The sequence below is a fragment of the Conger conger genome, chromosome 5, assembly GCF_963514075.1.
Source record: "Conger conger chromosome 5, fConCon1.1, whole genome shotgun sequence".
NCBI lineage: Eukaryota > Metazoa > Chordata > Actinopteri > Anguilliformes > Congridae > Conger > Conger conger.
This window is the reverse complement of record NC_083764.1, coordinates 5,306,146-5,318,645: the sequence shown is the minus strand read 5'-3', so window position 1 is coordinate 5,318,645 and position 12,500 is coordinate 5,306,146. Positions and strand designations below refer to the sequence as shown.

Here is a 12,500-nt window from a genome sequence, read left to right as displayed (position 1 = left end):
GAGTTTGGGGTTATGTGATAATGTTTGAGGCTATGTACCAGTGCAGATTTTGGGGTTAATGTGATGGTGTACCTGGGCCGCCCCTGTGATCATGTTGGGGATGAAGTCCTTGTGTCCTGGTGCATCCATTAGGGTGACCACTTTGGTCTTCGTCTCAAACTTCGTCATCCCCACATCCATGGTCACACCCCTGTCACATTGCACATGCACACACACACACACACACACACACACACACACACACACACACACACACACACACACATTACACCACCATCACACCCCAACACATCATCTACATTGCATCATTCCATTACAGGCATTTGGGACACCCCCTTCCCCTACTACAACAAGAGCTACTTTCACAGCTTTGACATGTTCTTTAGGCAAGTACATTACAGTTATTCAGTTATTTAGCTGACAATTGATTAGACTAAACCGGGACCAACCCAATCACATTGTGACTACACTGGGGCCTGAAGCCCCAAAATTCCAGGTCCCAGTCAAGCCCCTAGGCTCCGGACTGCTCACAGTATCCTGTTATACTGAAGCAGTGCAGGCTGCTCCAGGGCATGAAGGCAGTGAGTCAAACCGGCAGCCTTCAGGTTACACTACACTCCACAACACTCTGACATAGGGCAGCCCAGTGGGGGAATAACCCCCTACAGGGGGGTAAAGCGCGGGGGTTGCAGGCTCAAGCCCACCTCTCGCGCTCCTCCCCGGTCTCGTCCAGGACCCAGGCGTAGGCGAAGGACGCCTTCCCGGCCTTCTTGGAGTCCTGCTCGTACTTGTGCATGGTCCTCTTGTTGACGTTGCCCAGCAGGTAGAGCACGTGGCCCATGAGCGTGCTCTTCCCTGCGTCTACGTGACCTACAGGGGCACAGACAGGGGCACAGTCAGGGGCACAGTCAGGGGCAGTCAGGGGCACAGTCAGGGGCAGTCAGGGGCACAGTCAGGGGCACAGTCAGTCAGTACTGCCCATTCACATGTTGTGTGTGTGTAGTGTGTGTAGTGTGTGTGTGTGTGTGTGTGTGAAATGTGTAGTGTGTAGTGTGTGTGTAGTGTGTGTAGTGCTTGTGTATAGTGTGTGTAGTGTGTATATAGTGTATAGTATACAGGGTGCAGTACCGATCACCACCAGGTTGAGCAGCAGTTGTGTGTGTGTAGTGTGTATAGTGTGTGTGTGTAGTGTGTATATAGTGTGTAGTGTGTGTAGTGTGTGTAGTGTGTGTGTGGTGTGTGTAGTGTGTGTAGTGTGTATAGTGTGTGTAGTGTGTGTGTGTAGTGTGTATAGTGTGTAGTATACAGGGTGCAGTACCGATCACCACCAGGTTGAGCAGCGGTTGTGTGTGTGTAGTGTGTGTAGTGTGTGTAGTGTGTGTGTGTAGTGTGTGTAGTGTGTGTGTGTAGTGTGTGTAGTGTGTGTAGTGTGTGTGTGTAGTGTGTGTAGTGTGTGTATAGTGTGTGTAGTGTGTGTAGTGTGTGTAGTGTGTGTGTGTAGTGTGTGTGTGTAGTGTGTGTAGTGTGTGTAGTGTGTGTGTGTAGTGTGTGTGTGTAGTGTGTGTAGTGTGTGTAGTGTGTGTGTGTAGTGTGTGTAGTGTGTATAGTGTGTGTAGTGTGTGTGTGTAGTGTGTATAGTGTGTAGTATACAGGGTGCAGTACCGATCACCACCAGGTTGAGCAGCGGTTTTCCTCCCTGTCGTTTCTCCAGCTCCTCCTTCACGTTCAGCTGATGTTTGTTTTTGCCGGACTTCACCGGGGTTGGCACGGCGACCGGGTCCTCGCTGGCCACTGGGCGGGCCGAGGAGTCAGGGCCCGCCGTCGCCATGGCGACCACGTCCTCGGGAGACGCCCCCTTACGCGCAGCCACAATCCCGTTCTCCTCGGAGCTGGGAAAGGAGCACAGCGTTCAGTCTCCCTCTCCTGTTCTGTCTCTGTCTCTCCTGTTCAGTCTCTCTCTCTCTCTCTCTCTCTCCTGTTCAGTCTCTCTCTCTCTCCTGTTCAGTTTCAGTCTCTTTCTCTCTCTCTCCTGTTCAGTTTCAGTCTCTCTCTCTCTTTCTCCTGTTCAGTCTCTCTCTCTCTCTCCAGTTCAGTCTCTCTCTCTCCTGTGCAGTCTCTCTCCCTCTGTCTCTCCTGTTCAGTCTCTCTCTCTCTCTCCCTTTCTCTCTCTCTCCTGTTCAGTGTCTCTCTCTCTCTCTCCTTCTCTCTTTCCCTCCTGCGCTCTCATAACAGTGACTAAAACACACGCATGTAGCTGATGCTTCTATCCAGCCACAGTCGATTAGACTAAGCAGGGGCCAACCTGCCCCCCAGAGCAGTGTGTGGTTAATGTGGGGCGGCCTGTAGCGTAGCGTTGGGCCCCTGAGCAAGGCCCTTAACCCTGCATTGCTCCACCCTTCTGGGCCCCAGTCATCTACCTTAACCACTAGTACACAGGCTGCCCCTCCACTGCCTCTCTGAATCAGCATTACTGCAACCGACAGAGATACCTCGACGAGAGATGGGTCAGGTGCTAGCATTAGCTTGCAGAAATGAAAGGTAGCAACAATTAGCAAATCACCCATTCATTGTGAATGACCACACTATGGATAATGGGCAATTTTGCTACAAATAACTGCGCAGTCTGTTACCAGCTGACACAAAATGGAATAGAAGTCAATTGGGAAGTTCATGCATTGCACCTGATCCTGTTGATGGATCTCTAATCAAATGATCCCTGTTACAGATCTGAACGGCCTGTATTGGCTGTAACTGAATGGGTGAGTGCACCCGATTGGCCTGCAACTTAGCAGTAATTTTAGAAGCGAATTTCGGAAGCAAATAAAACTAAGAATGTCCTAAAATGCCCATGCACGTGCACATTCAAGCGTTGCAGGAGGATGCGTGTGGAGCCACACGGCGCACACCACGTGGTCGCAGACATGACGTTACCGGGAACGAAGAAAAGTGACAACATATCAAGACAAACAGAACGAGGACAGGAGGGAGAGAAACCGTCCCGAGAGTAAAGTAAAAAAAAAAAAAGAACAGATGACATTTAAACAGAGAGAATAAAAGAGTGAGAGAGATCACTGCCACTGCTTTAACCTCCCACGGCCGGTGAGTAAGAGCTGGAGCCCTGGGCCCGGAGAAGCGGGGCGGCGTCACGCCGACGGGCGCAGAGACCGGGCCGAACCGGCCGTCTCCACGGCAACGCGCCGTCTCCACGGCAACGGACGCTCGGCAGAAAAACGGCGAGTCACCGTGCGCTGGATTGCACGCGCCACCTCTCACCGGCTGAACGGAGGATGACGCACAGCTCAACCACAGCGTGTGGTGAGTCAAACCGAGACCAGTGACCGGGCCTCTGTCAAAGACCAGCGCCGTCTGGTGCACCCGTGACCCCCCGGGATCTGCTGCTAGAGGAACCCATTACTCATTTAACAGGGACACCTTCGCCCCAGAGAGACTCGTTCACCACAGGGACGGAGGGGAGGGAGGGCGCTCACATCAGCGCGCGTTAGCCTAGCTGCACTAGTGCGCGTTAGCCTAGCTGCACTAGCGCGCGTTAGCCTAGCTGCACTAGCGCCATCAGTGCTAATCGCTCAGCTTCAACACTGCAGAGGTCCACAGCCCCCGGCATAGCGCTTCAAGCTGCTGTGACATCACAAATACAAAGTAATACGTTCAGGAAAACCCCACACTGTTAAAAACACGCCAAACACTGACTAATGTTGTTTTTAACCAACTAACTACTGAACACTGACTAATGTTGTTTTTAACCAACTAACTACTGAGAAATGTATCTGTACTGCTTTGCTCATGTACTTGCACATCGTTCATTCATGCTAACTGCCAATTCATGTACCGTATTGAAAAGGGTGACTTGTAAGCGTGACTTGTCAGCTCAAACTAGCTAGACCACCGGACCAACGTAACTTCAAAACCACCACTAAGGGCATTAACGGGACAACTGAACATTCCAGCGCTGATGTCACAATCGCCACCGGCGACCGCGGCGACCGAGTTCTAGAACGCTGACCGAGTCAGAACTCTGGGGAAAACGGATTCCCCCTGAGCGAACGCGTGCTCCTCCCGCGGGGTTAACGGAGAGGTCTGCCCTGACCACGGGGCCCAGGCCAGGCGCTGTGGTGAGAGGGGTGCGGCTGTGAGGAAATTAATCTCACGGCTCCAGCCAGCCAGCGTTCCCGGCGGCCCATTGTTCTCCCCCGACCGCCGTCGCCCCCTTCGCGACCAGCGAGGGGGGGGCAGGGTACGTGACCGCGGGCCGCGTTGACGGCGTAGCGTGCAGAAACACACACCGCAACATCCTCCTCTGGCGCTGCAGAAACCCGGATCTCGTCTGCCAGCGGCACCCACAGCTTCCCCTGTGCGCTGCGCGACCTGGCCATGGTGTGTTCCCACCGCGTTACACGCTCAGGCCTGAGCAGGCTTCTGGGGTCCGGCTGGCCGCGGTGCATTGTGGGACACTTGCACTGATGTGGGAAGGCTGCTACCAGGCTCGGTGCTTTTAAGGTATTGCTACGAATGCAATTTAATGCAATGTGTACTGTGATGCAATATAATGTCATGAAATGGAATGTAACTGATGTAATGGAATGTAAGTGATTTAATGTGATGTGGCGTGATGTGATTGGTCACTCGGTGCCCTTACCTGGGAAGGTCGAAGCCCAGCGTTGGCTTCTTCCCTGAGACCGTCATGCGGGCCACTTTGGGCAGGATCTCTGAGTCGAGTTTACTGACCGGAGGGTCCCGTCCTTTCCCTGCTGGATGAAACCCATCTCAGTACAGAGTGCACTCTGGATGAAACCCATCTCAGTACAGAGTGCACTCTGGATGAAACCCATCTCAGTACAGAGTGCACTCTGAATGAAAGACAGTGTTGACTCATTTCAAGATTTGCCAAAGGAAGAAGAACTTGTCAAGCAAATATGAACGTAAAAAAAATAAAGATTATTTTCTACTTATAACAAGACTAATAATGCTTGTTAAGACATATTATTTTTATATTTTTATAAAGTGCAGAAGCACAGAAGTAAAATCTGGCGCTGGGGTGTCAGAGACGTTTCTGTTCCATCTGAGCTCCATCACACTGGATGAAAAGCCTGAGGCGGAATCTTCTGAAAGGTGAAACGCTGAGTGACTCCAGAACACGGCCTCCTGCGTCCGTTAAACCCGACCCGTTAAAACCGACCCAGTTACGTCGTTATGGGTTTGGAAGCCAGGAACACCTACAAGGGTCTCCCAAATGGCTAAATCCTAAATTGCAATTGTAAAGTTGTTTTAAAGTGTTTGTCATGAGAGTTGAATTAGCTAACAGTACAGCCGATTCTAATTCTCTCTAGGGTCTTTCAGCACGCGTCCCTGGTTTTAGGCAAGTCATTGGTTGTACAGTACTTCTCTCTGGATAAGAGCACCTGCCAAATGCCTGTAATGTAATGTAAGTCTAGCACAGTGATTGATTCTCCATTGCTGCTTTGATTCTTGTCTTGAGATGCAATGTATCCAATTTCATTTTTGCAGGTAAATAAAGACAAAAGCCAATTGTTTTTTTAAAGTTAGCAGGCAAATGTGGTTTCTGGGCATATTTCTGGGTCTCTCCCTGCCTGGAAAAAGCACCCAAAAGATGTTGTGACCTCAGCAATCTGCTGGTGTGAGAAGTGTTCAGCGCTCGACGACCACGGAAAACTTTTTTATGTGTCATTTTAGAATGAACACCCTATATTTAGCACCTTTTTTTTTTTTTTCTTTTTTTTTTTTTACAAAACACATGTTTTCATATTTATTTTCCCTTTACCCCAGAAAACATGCTCAAGTTCTGTACAGTACCTGAGTCAGGGTGATTCAAAACATCCAAAACCTTCTTTTTTTCTTTCTTTTTTTTAATATGCTATCAGTCTATTCAGAGCCAATGGGCTTGTTTTCTGAGGTCAGTGCTGCAGTCATTCCAGAACCCTGACTCATAAAGCACGGCTGAGGAGATGTCATCTCGCATGTCCTCTCACCAAAATAGTCGAGCAAGGAAAGGGTTAACTCTCATACGTTCATTGACAGTTACTTTTGAATTAATTTCAAATGGACCAATGATGTCGCCACTCACAGTATGAGTTGCACGCTGCTTTTTTTGTGCATGCGTACACATGTACATAGACGTAGACGTAGAGACACACACACACACACACACATACACACACACACACACACACACACACACACACACACACACAAACACACACACACACACACACACACACACACACACACACACACAAACACAAACACAAACACAAACACACACACACACACACACACACACACACACACACACACACACACACCGTCTCTCACCATCTCAAACCATTGGGTGACGACACAAGCTCTGTGGATGGGGGAATTTCATTTTGAAAGATACCCCTTTGCTGCAGGAAAAAATGCTTTGACACATTGCAAAAAAGTTTTTCCAAAACAAAACCGCCAGACTTGGACTTATTCTATTAGCCTTATTTCTATTACGTCTTTGCTAAATGAGGCGAGATTGGTTTAGCCAATGAGGCGAGGCAGTTTGACTCATATCAAAATGTGCCAATGGGGCAAGAACATTTCAGATGAACAGAGACTTAAAACACGTGTGAAATTTAGAAGCGTAAAACACTTACGAAACAATTTCTGCATGCACAGGGCGAAGGATATCCGTTAACAGAATCAAATAATGAGACATCCTCAACCTTCAGCGGCGGAGACCTTACACACCCACACCATGCCGGGCAAACACACCCACACCATGCCGGGCAAACACACCCACACCATGCCGGGCAAACACACCCACACCATGCCGGGCAAACACACCCACACCATGCCGGGCAAACGCACCCCAGTCCAGAACAGAACCGCCCCAGAGCCGCACTGCTAAACCACTGCCAGCCTGACCACACCTGGGCCAAAAAACTATTTTTGACTTTTTTTTAACCTTACAGGTGCGGTGGCCACATAATCCTTCCAGCACCGAAACGCTGCCTCTCCAAACGTGTTCAAAACAAACTAACAAACAACAGACAATTACTTGGGTCATACAACAAAAAGAGTACGTCAAATGGCATTAACTAATGTAGTTGTTAATCCTGACTTAATCATGAACGAATACATTAATTAAGCATGAAACTAACTTTTCATTAGTTCATGTATTTGTAACCTATACGTTATTCATTAGAAAACCATAGCATGAACTTAAAATCAGTTAGCCATGAACAAATACATTAACTGACTTTTTCATTCCAATATGAATTATCATTAACTAATGTAGTTGTTAACACTAATTAGTATAAATACATCAACAAAGCTGCACAGATTAACTTCTCAGTAGTTAGCAGTTCACAACTACATTAGTTAATGCTAATGAATGTAACATTGTGGCAAAGTGTTGCTATTACTTGAATGTCTAAGAACTGCATTACCAAAATGTAAGGAGAATTAAAACATGTAAGCAGCCACTTCCAACAGAAGTTTTTCTTCTGAGGAATGTGGTTTATGATTACGGTTGCTTACTGAATATCAGACACTAGAATGAATGATTTGGACCAATAATTATAGAAAAAACTATAAATAATGTCACAGCAAAGCTGTCACTGTATGCATCGTATATGAAAACGGAAGAAATTATGCAGCTGAAGAGGAGCTGAAGAGGAGCTGAAGAGGAGTTGAAGAGGAGTTGAAGAGGAGTTGAAGAGGAGCTGAAGAGGAGTTGAAGAGGAGCTGATGAGGAGCTGATGAGGAGCTGAAGAGGAGCTGAAGAGGAGCTGAAGAGGAGCTCGGCGGCGGCGGCGGCGGCTGCCGTGACTCAGAGGAGCAGGCGAAGGCTCGGCCCCCCCAGCGGCCCGTGGGCGAAGGTGCGAACAGCTACCGTAGGCCCTGCCGCAGGCAGGAAGTGAGAGGCGGGTCAGGGAGCGCTCGCTCACAGACTCTGATCAGCCCGCACACTCCCGTCCCGGCCTGGTTGCCGTGCCACCCACCAACGGCCTGTAGAGTGCCCAGGGGTGGCACAGCATTCTGGGATAGCGAGGTCCTCCAATCTGGCCTGGGGGGGGGAGGGCCCCCACCTCTCTCTCTCTCTCTCATCAGGGACTGGTTTACACCTGGGTCACCAGGTGAACGGAGTCTCTGGCCAGTGATTGGCACTAATGGACCAGTTAAATCAGGTGTGAAGATTGACTGCAGCAGGTAAAAGCGGCACGACAGCAGGCCAGGAGGGCCGGACCGGAGAACCCCAGGAGAACCCGCTCGGCGCAGGAAGGAACCCAAACGCTCAGCTCCGCACGCCGCAGGGTCCCCTCTGGGCTACTGAACACCGCGGTCCGGAACCTTATGGGGTCAAATCCCAGCCAAGGACTCTGCGCTGCCTCCTAAGCCAGGCCCCCCCCCCCCCCCCCCCCCGCCCGCCCGGTAGAAGTGAAAGTGGAGCGGTGTTCAGGAGGCTGCAGACGAGCAGGAGAGAGCGTATTTTCCACACCTCGCGCTGACAGGAAGGCCAGGAAACTGCAGCGGCCCTGTGAACGCGAGACGGGGCAGGGAGGGAGGTTCTATTCCTAAGCGGAAAAAGCCGCGCTTCTGGTGTCTTTATTTCCACCCTCCACGTCAGAGCGGTTGGCAGCAGTACCTGTGAAAGCTGCATGCGCGGCGGGGGGAATTTCTCTCTCCTTTTCCAGACAACGAAGCGGCGATCCCCGCTCTGACGCAAAGAGACGAGCCAGGCTCTCTGCAACGTCTGAGCGTAGCGTCTGAACGTAGCGTCTGACGTCTGAACGTAGCGTCTGACGTCTGAACGTAGCGTCTGAATGTAGCGTCTGAACGTAGCGTCTGAAAAACCCCTCGGCGGGGTTGTGTCCGGACCGAGCTAATAATCCATTTATCAGCGATTCCTCATTGTTTCCCCCCATGCCCAATCTATGCATTTCTACACAGTACAGTACAGTTATTGAGCTGACATTTTTACAGTTGATTAGACCAAGCAAGGGCAAATCCCCCCGGAGCAATGTGGGGATAAGGGCCTCGCTCAAGGGCCCAACAGGCCTGATCTTGCTGTGGCTCCGCCGGGAATTGAACCAGCAGCCTTCCAGCGCAGCACATTAGCCCCCTTTGCTACCGGCTGCTGCGTGTTTCGATAGCCGTTCTGTCACCACAACTTTCGACCTCGTCTGCGAGCTGGGCAGAGCGCAGACCAAAGCGCAGGTGCACGTCGCCGGCAACTTCTGCAAGACGCGTAAATCCAGCCTCGTCGGGGCCTACTTTCACTCTGCGGTCCGACTGTGGTCCGATCCCCCCGCTGTGGACCGCTGGGACCGCAGTCGAAGCACCAACGGGTAATGAAATTCTCTCCAATCCGCGCCGACACTTCCACCTGGTCCTCGCTGCCCTGCGCAGCCCACCTGTGCCAGCTCAGAGCCCATTTTAAACCCCTTTCAGTTGCTTTTAAAAACCATTCGGGTTTATTTTCGACTGCTTACCCAAACACCTCTGAGGAGACGAGATCCACCACCGCTAGCCAGCCCAAGTGCCAATGGTACAGCCCAAATTAAATAAAGCACAGAATCTGCGGACGGGCATCTTTTTTTGGTGGAATACTTTCATCACTGTGTCTTTACTGGTTTTGTCATTTCTCCATTTTCCATTTATTTTGAGATATCTTATTTTAAAAATACAAGGACGCAGCTTTGAGCCAGATCAGGCTGCAAACCTCGGTGTGGGCCGTGACAGGGCTGGGTGACTGCAGAGATAATGTCTTAAGGTGACTTAAGAGAACGACAGCTGTGCAAGGAAAACCATCAGGTGTGTGTGTGTGTGAGTGCGTGTCTGTGTGTGTGTGTGTGTGTGTGTGTGTGTGTGAGTGTGTGTGAGTGTGTGTGTGAGTGTGTGTGAGTGTGTGTGTGAGTGTGTGTGAGTGCGTGTCTGTGTGTGAGTGTGTGTGTGTGTGTGTGTGAGTGAGTGCGTGTCTGTGTGTGTATGTGTGTGTGTGTGTGTGTGTGTGGTGGGGGGGGGGGGTGTGTGTGTGTGTGTGTCTGTGAGTGTGTGACTGTGTGTGTGTGTGTGTGTGAGTGCGTGTCTGTGTGTGTGTGTGTGTGTGTGTGTGTGAGTGCGTGTCTGTGTGTGTGTGAGTGCGTGTGTGTGTGTGTGTGAGTGCGTGTCTGTGTGTGTGTGAGTGTGTGACTGTGTGTGTGTGTGTGTGTGTGTGTGTGTGCGTGTGTGTGAGTGTGTGTGAGTGCGTGTCTGTGTGTGTGTGGTGGGGGGGGGATGTGTGTGTGGGGGGGTGTGTGTGTGTGAGTGTGTGTGAGTGCGTGTCTGTGTGTGTGTGTGTGTGTGGTGGGGGGGGGGGATGTGTGTGTGGGGGGGTGTGTGTGTGTGGTGGGGGGGGGGGATGTGTGTGTGGGGGGGTGTGTGTGTGTGGTGTGGGGGGGTGTGTGTGTGTGGTGTGGGGGGGTGTGTGTGTGTGGTGGGGGGGGTGTGTGTGTGTGGTTGGGGGGGTGTGTGTGTGTGGTGGGGGGGGGTGTGTGTGTGTGGTGGGGGGGGGATGTGTGTGTGGGGGGGTGTGTGTGTGTGTGTCTGTGAGTGTGTGACTGTGTGTGTGTGTGTGTGTGTGTGTGTGTGTGTGTGTGTGTGTGTAAAATAAAGGGTTTTGTGGGAAATTCCGAGCACAGGGCTCAGTTTCTCTGGGGATGTTTGTAGAGTCACCCGACTCGTACATCACTCTCTACAGAGGGAAGAATACCAGGCCTCAAGCCTGCCTGCTTCCACTCTGAACAGAACCAGAACACCTTGAACAAGAGACACGGCAGAAAGAGAAAAGCACCTGCTCCAATTCACTCCTTTCAACAGCCACCGCATCTGTGTGTGCCATGTCGCTGCCAATCCGGACTGTGATTGGCCAATCGGAATGAGTGCCCGATGTCACAGCTAATCCGGACTGTGATTGGCCAATCGGAACGTGTGCCTCACTAGTGCCACTGCGGTTGGCTCCGGGGCAGGTCGTCCGTGTTTTCAGCGTAAAGTCAGCGGTGCGATGGCGGTGAAAACACGGAGTCGTTGTACGACGGCACTCGCCCAATCTCCACAGCCCGTGTGTCCCGTGCCCAGCCCCGAGACCACAACCACCCTCCCCCCCGCCCCCCCGCCCGCAGGCCCAGGAAGCGGACGGCTTGGAGGCAGGACCCAGGCCCCACACGCAGGGGGGATGTTGAGAAAGTTCACACTCCGTGCAGAGGACCTCCTGCTTCCAACTTGCGACACCAGAGTTTAAAGGGGCAGCGCACTCAAAAAGTTTTTTTCACTTTAAGTAGGTCTCCACTTAGAGAGAGAGCCGCCTACCCGTCCAGGTAGTGTTGATGAGGTTTGACGGCGATCGTTTTCTCTGTCTAAGCTGTGGGTCACACGGCTACAATGGACGTCGAGGGACCTGCACTTCTGTGGCGTGTCCGTCAGAAACACCTCTCCAAATATAACGCTCCGGTTACTCATGAACACAGAGTGCATCTCGTGCCGTTTACTACCTCAACGGAAGTACAGCAGCCGTGCTGGCACGATACTGTGGATAGCGCTTAGGCTTCAGTGTAAATAGTAGTTTAGTCGATGAAACGGCGCCCAGGTTAAGCTCTTTGTATTGCTGCGAGTAACCCCGGCACGGTATTCGGAAAGAGACGTCGCCGTTGAGTTTTTAAGACGTAAATTCATTTTCGAAGCGACACAGAAATACAGGTTCCTTCAGACGCGTTTCCTCAGCGGCAGCAGGTATCTATATGTGGATATAAAGACTGTAGTCTAAAGGTAAATGGAAACCTACCTCAAATTCAGTTTTTGGGTGAACTGCGCATTTAAGTGACTCCATATCCATCACCAGTTCACTTCATCACGACCGAGTGTAGTGTGGCCATGTATACAGGCTCATTGAGGCTTCATTCAATTATTATCCAAGATTCAAACCCATGGCAATAATCTGGTTACAGTTTTTATATAAAATGTACTATATTCTGCGTATAGTAATGTGCGTGCGCAAAATCTCTTTGGCAGCAGTACATTACTATATCACTGCTTGTTCCTGCAGCTACGTATTAACCAGGTATAGTCCATTACATGGTTAGGGATTGTGAAAACAAAATGGCGGCCGACCGTTTTTGCGCGGCTGTACCGCGTCGTTTCAGGAAATGAACGGCGCGCTCTCCCGGCGCTGCCTATCTGTCCAACATGGACAGTCAGACACGGGGGGAGCCCCCCCCCCCCCCTTCTCCCTGCATCCTGTTCCCCAGAGCTCCTGTTCCGGAAGCTTCCTCACACTCCGCTGCAGTCCTGGGCCAGTCTCAGTGCGCTCCAGGAAGCAAAGCGGAGAGAGCTCGCCAGCCCAGACCCCCGGGAGAGGACCGTGTAGCAGCACCTGCCTCGCTCTCCAGCCCGGGAGAGGACCGTGTAGCAGCACCTGCCTCGCTCTCCAGCCCGGGAGAGGACCGTGTAGCAGGACCTGC

At 51.3% G+C, this 12,500-nt stretch overlaps 1 protein-coding gene across 2 annotated transcripts in view; it reads right to left on the bottom strand.

Moving 5' to 3' along the window:
* The window catches only part of hbs1l (HBS1-like translational GTPase), a 55,777-nt gene that overhangs the window by 13,584 nt on the left and 29,693 nt on the right, over nt 1-12,500 (bottom strand). The window contains exons 5-8 of one of the 2 annotated variants that reach the window (XM_061241425.1): nt 4,655-4,766; nt 1,663-1,889; nt 705-870; nt 73-190 (exon numbers count right to left, since the gene is read on the bottom strand). In XM_061241425.1, the coding sequence (XP_061097409.1) occupies nt 73-190; nt 705-870; nt 1,663-1,889; nt 4,655-4,766 (623 nt within the window). The remainder of the gene's footprint in view (nt 1-72; nt 191-704; nt 871-1,662; nt 1,890-4,654; nt 4,767-12,500) is intronic. The other variant, XM_061241426.1, reaches the window with a different exon arrangement.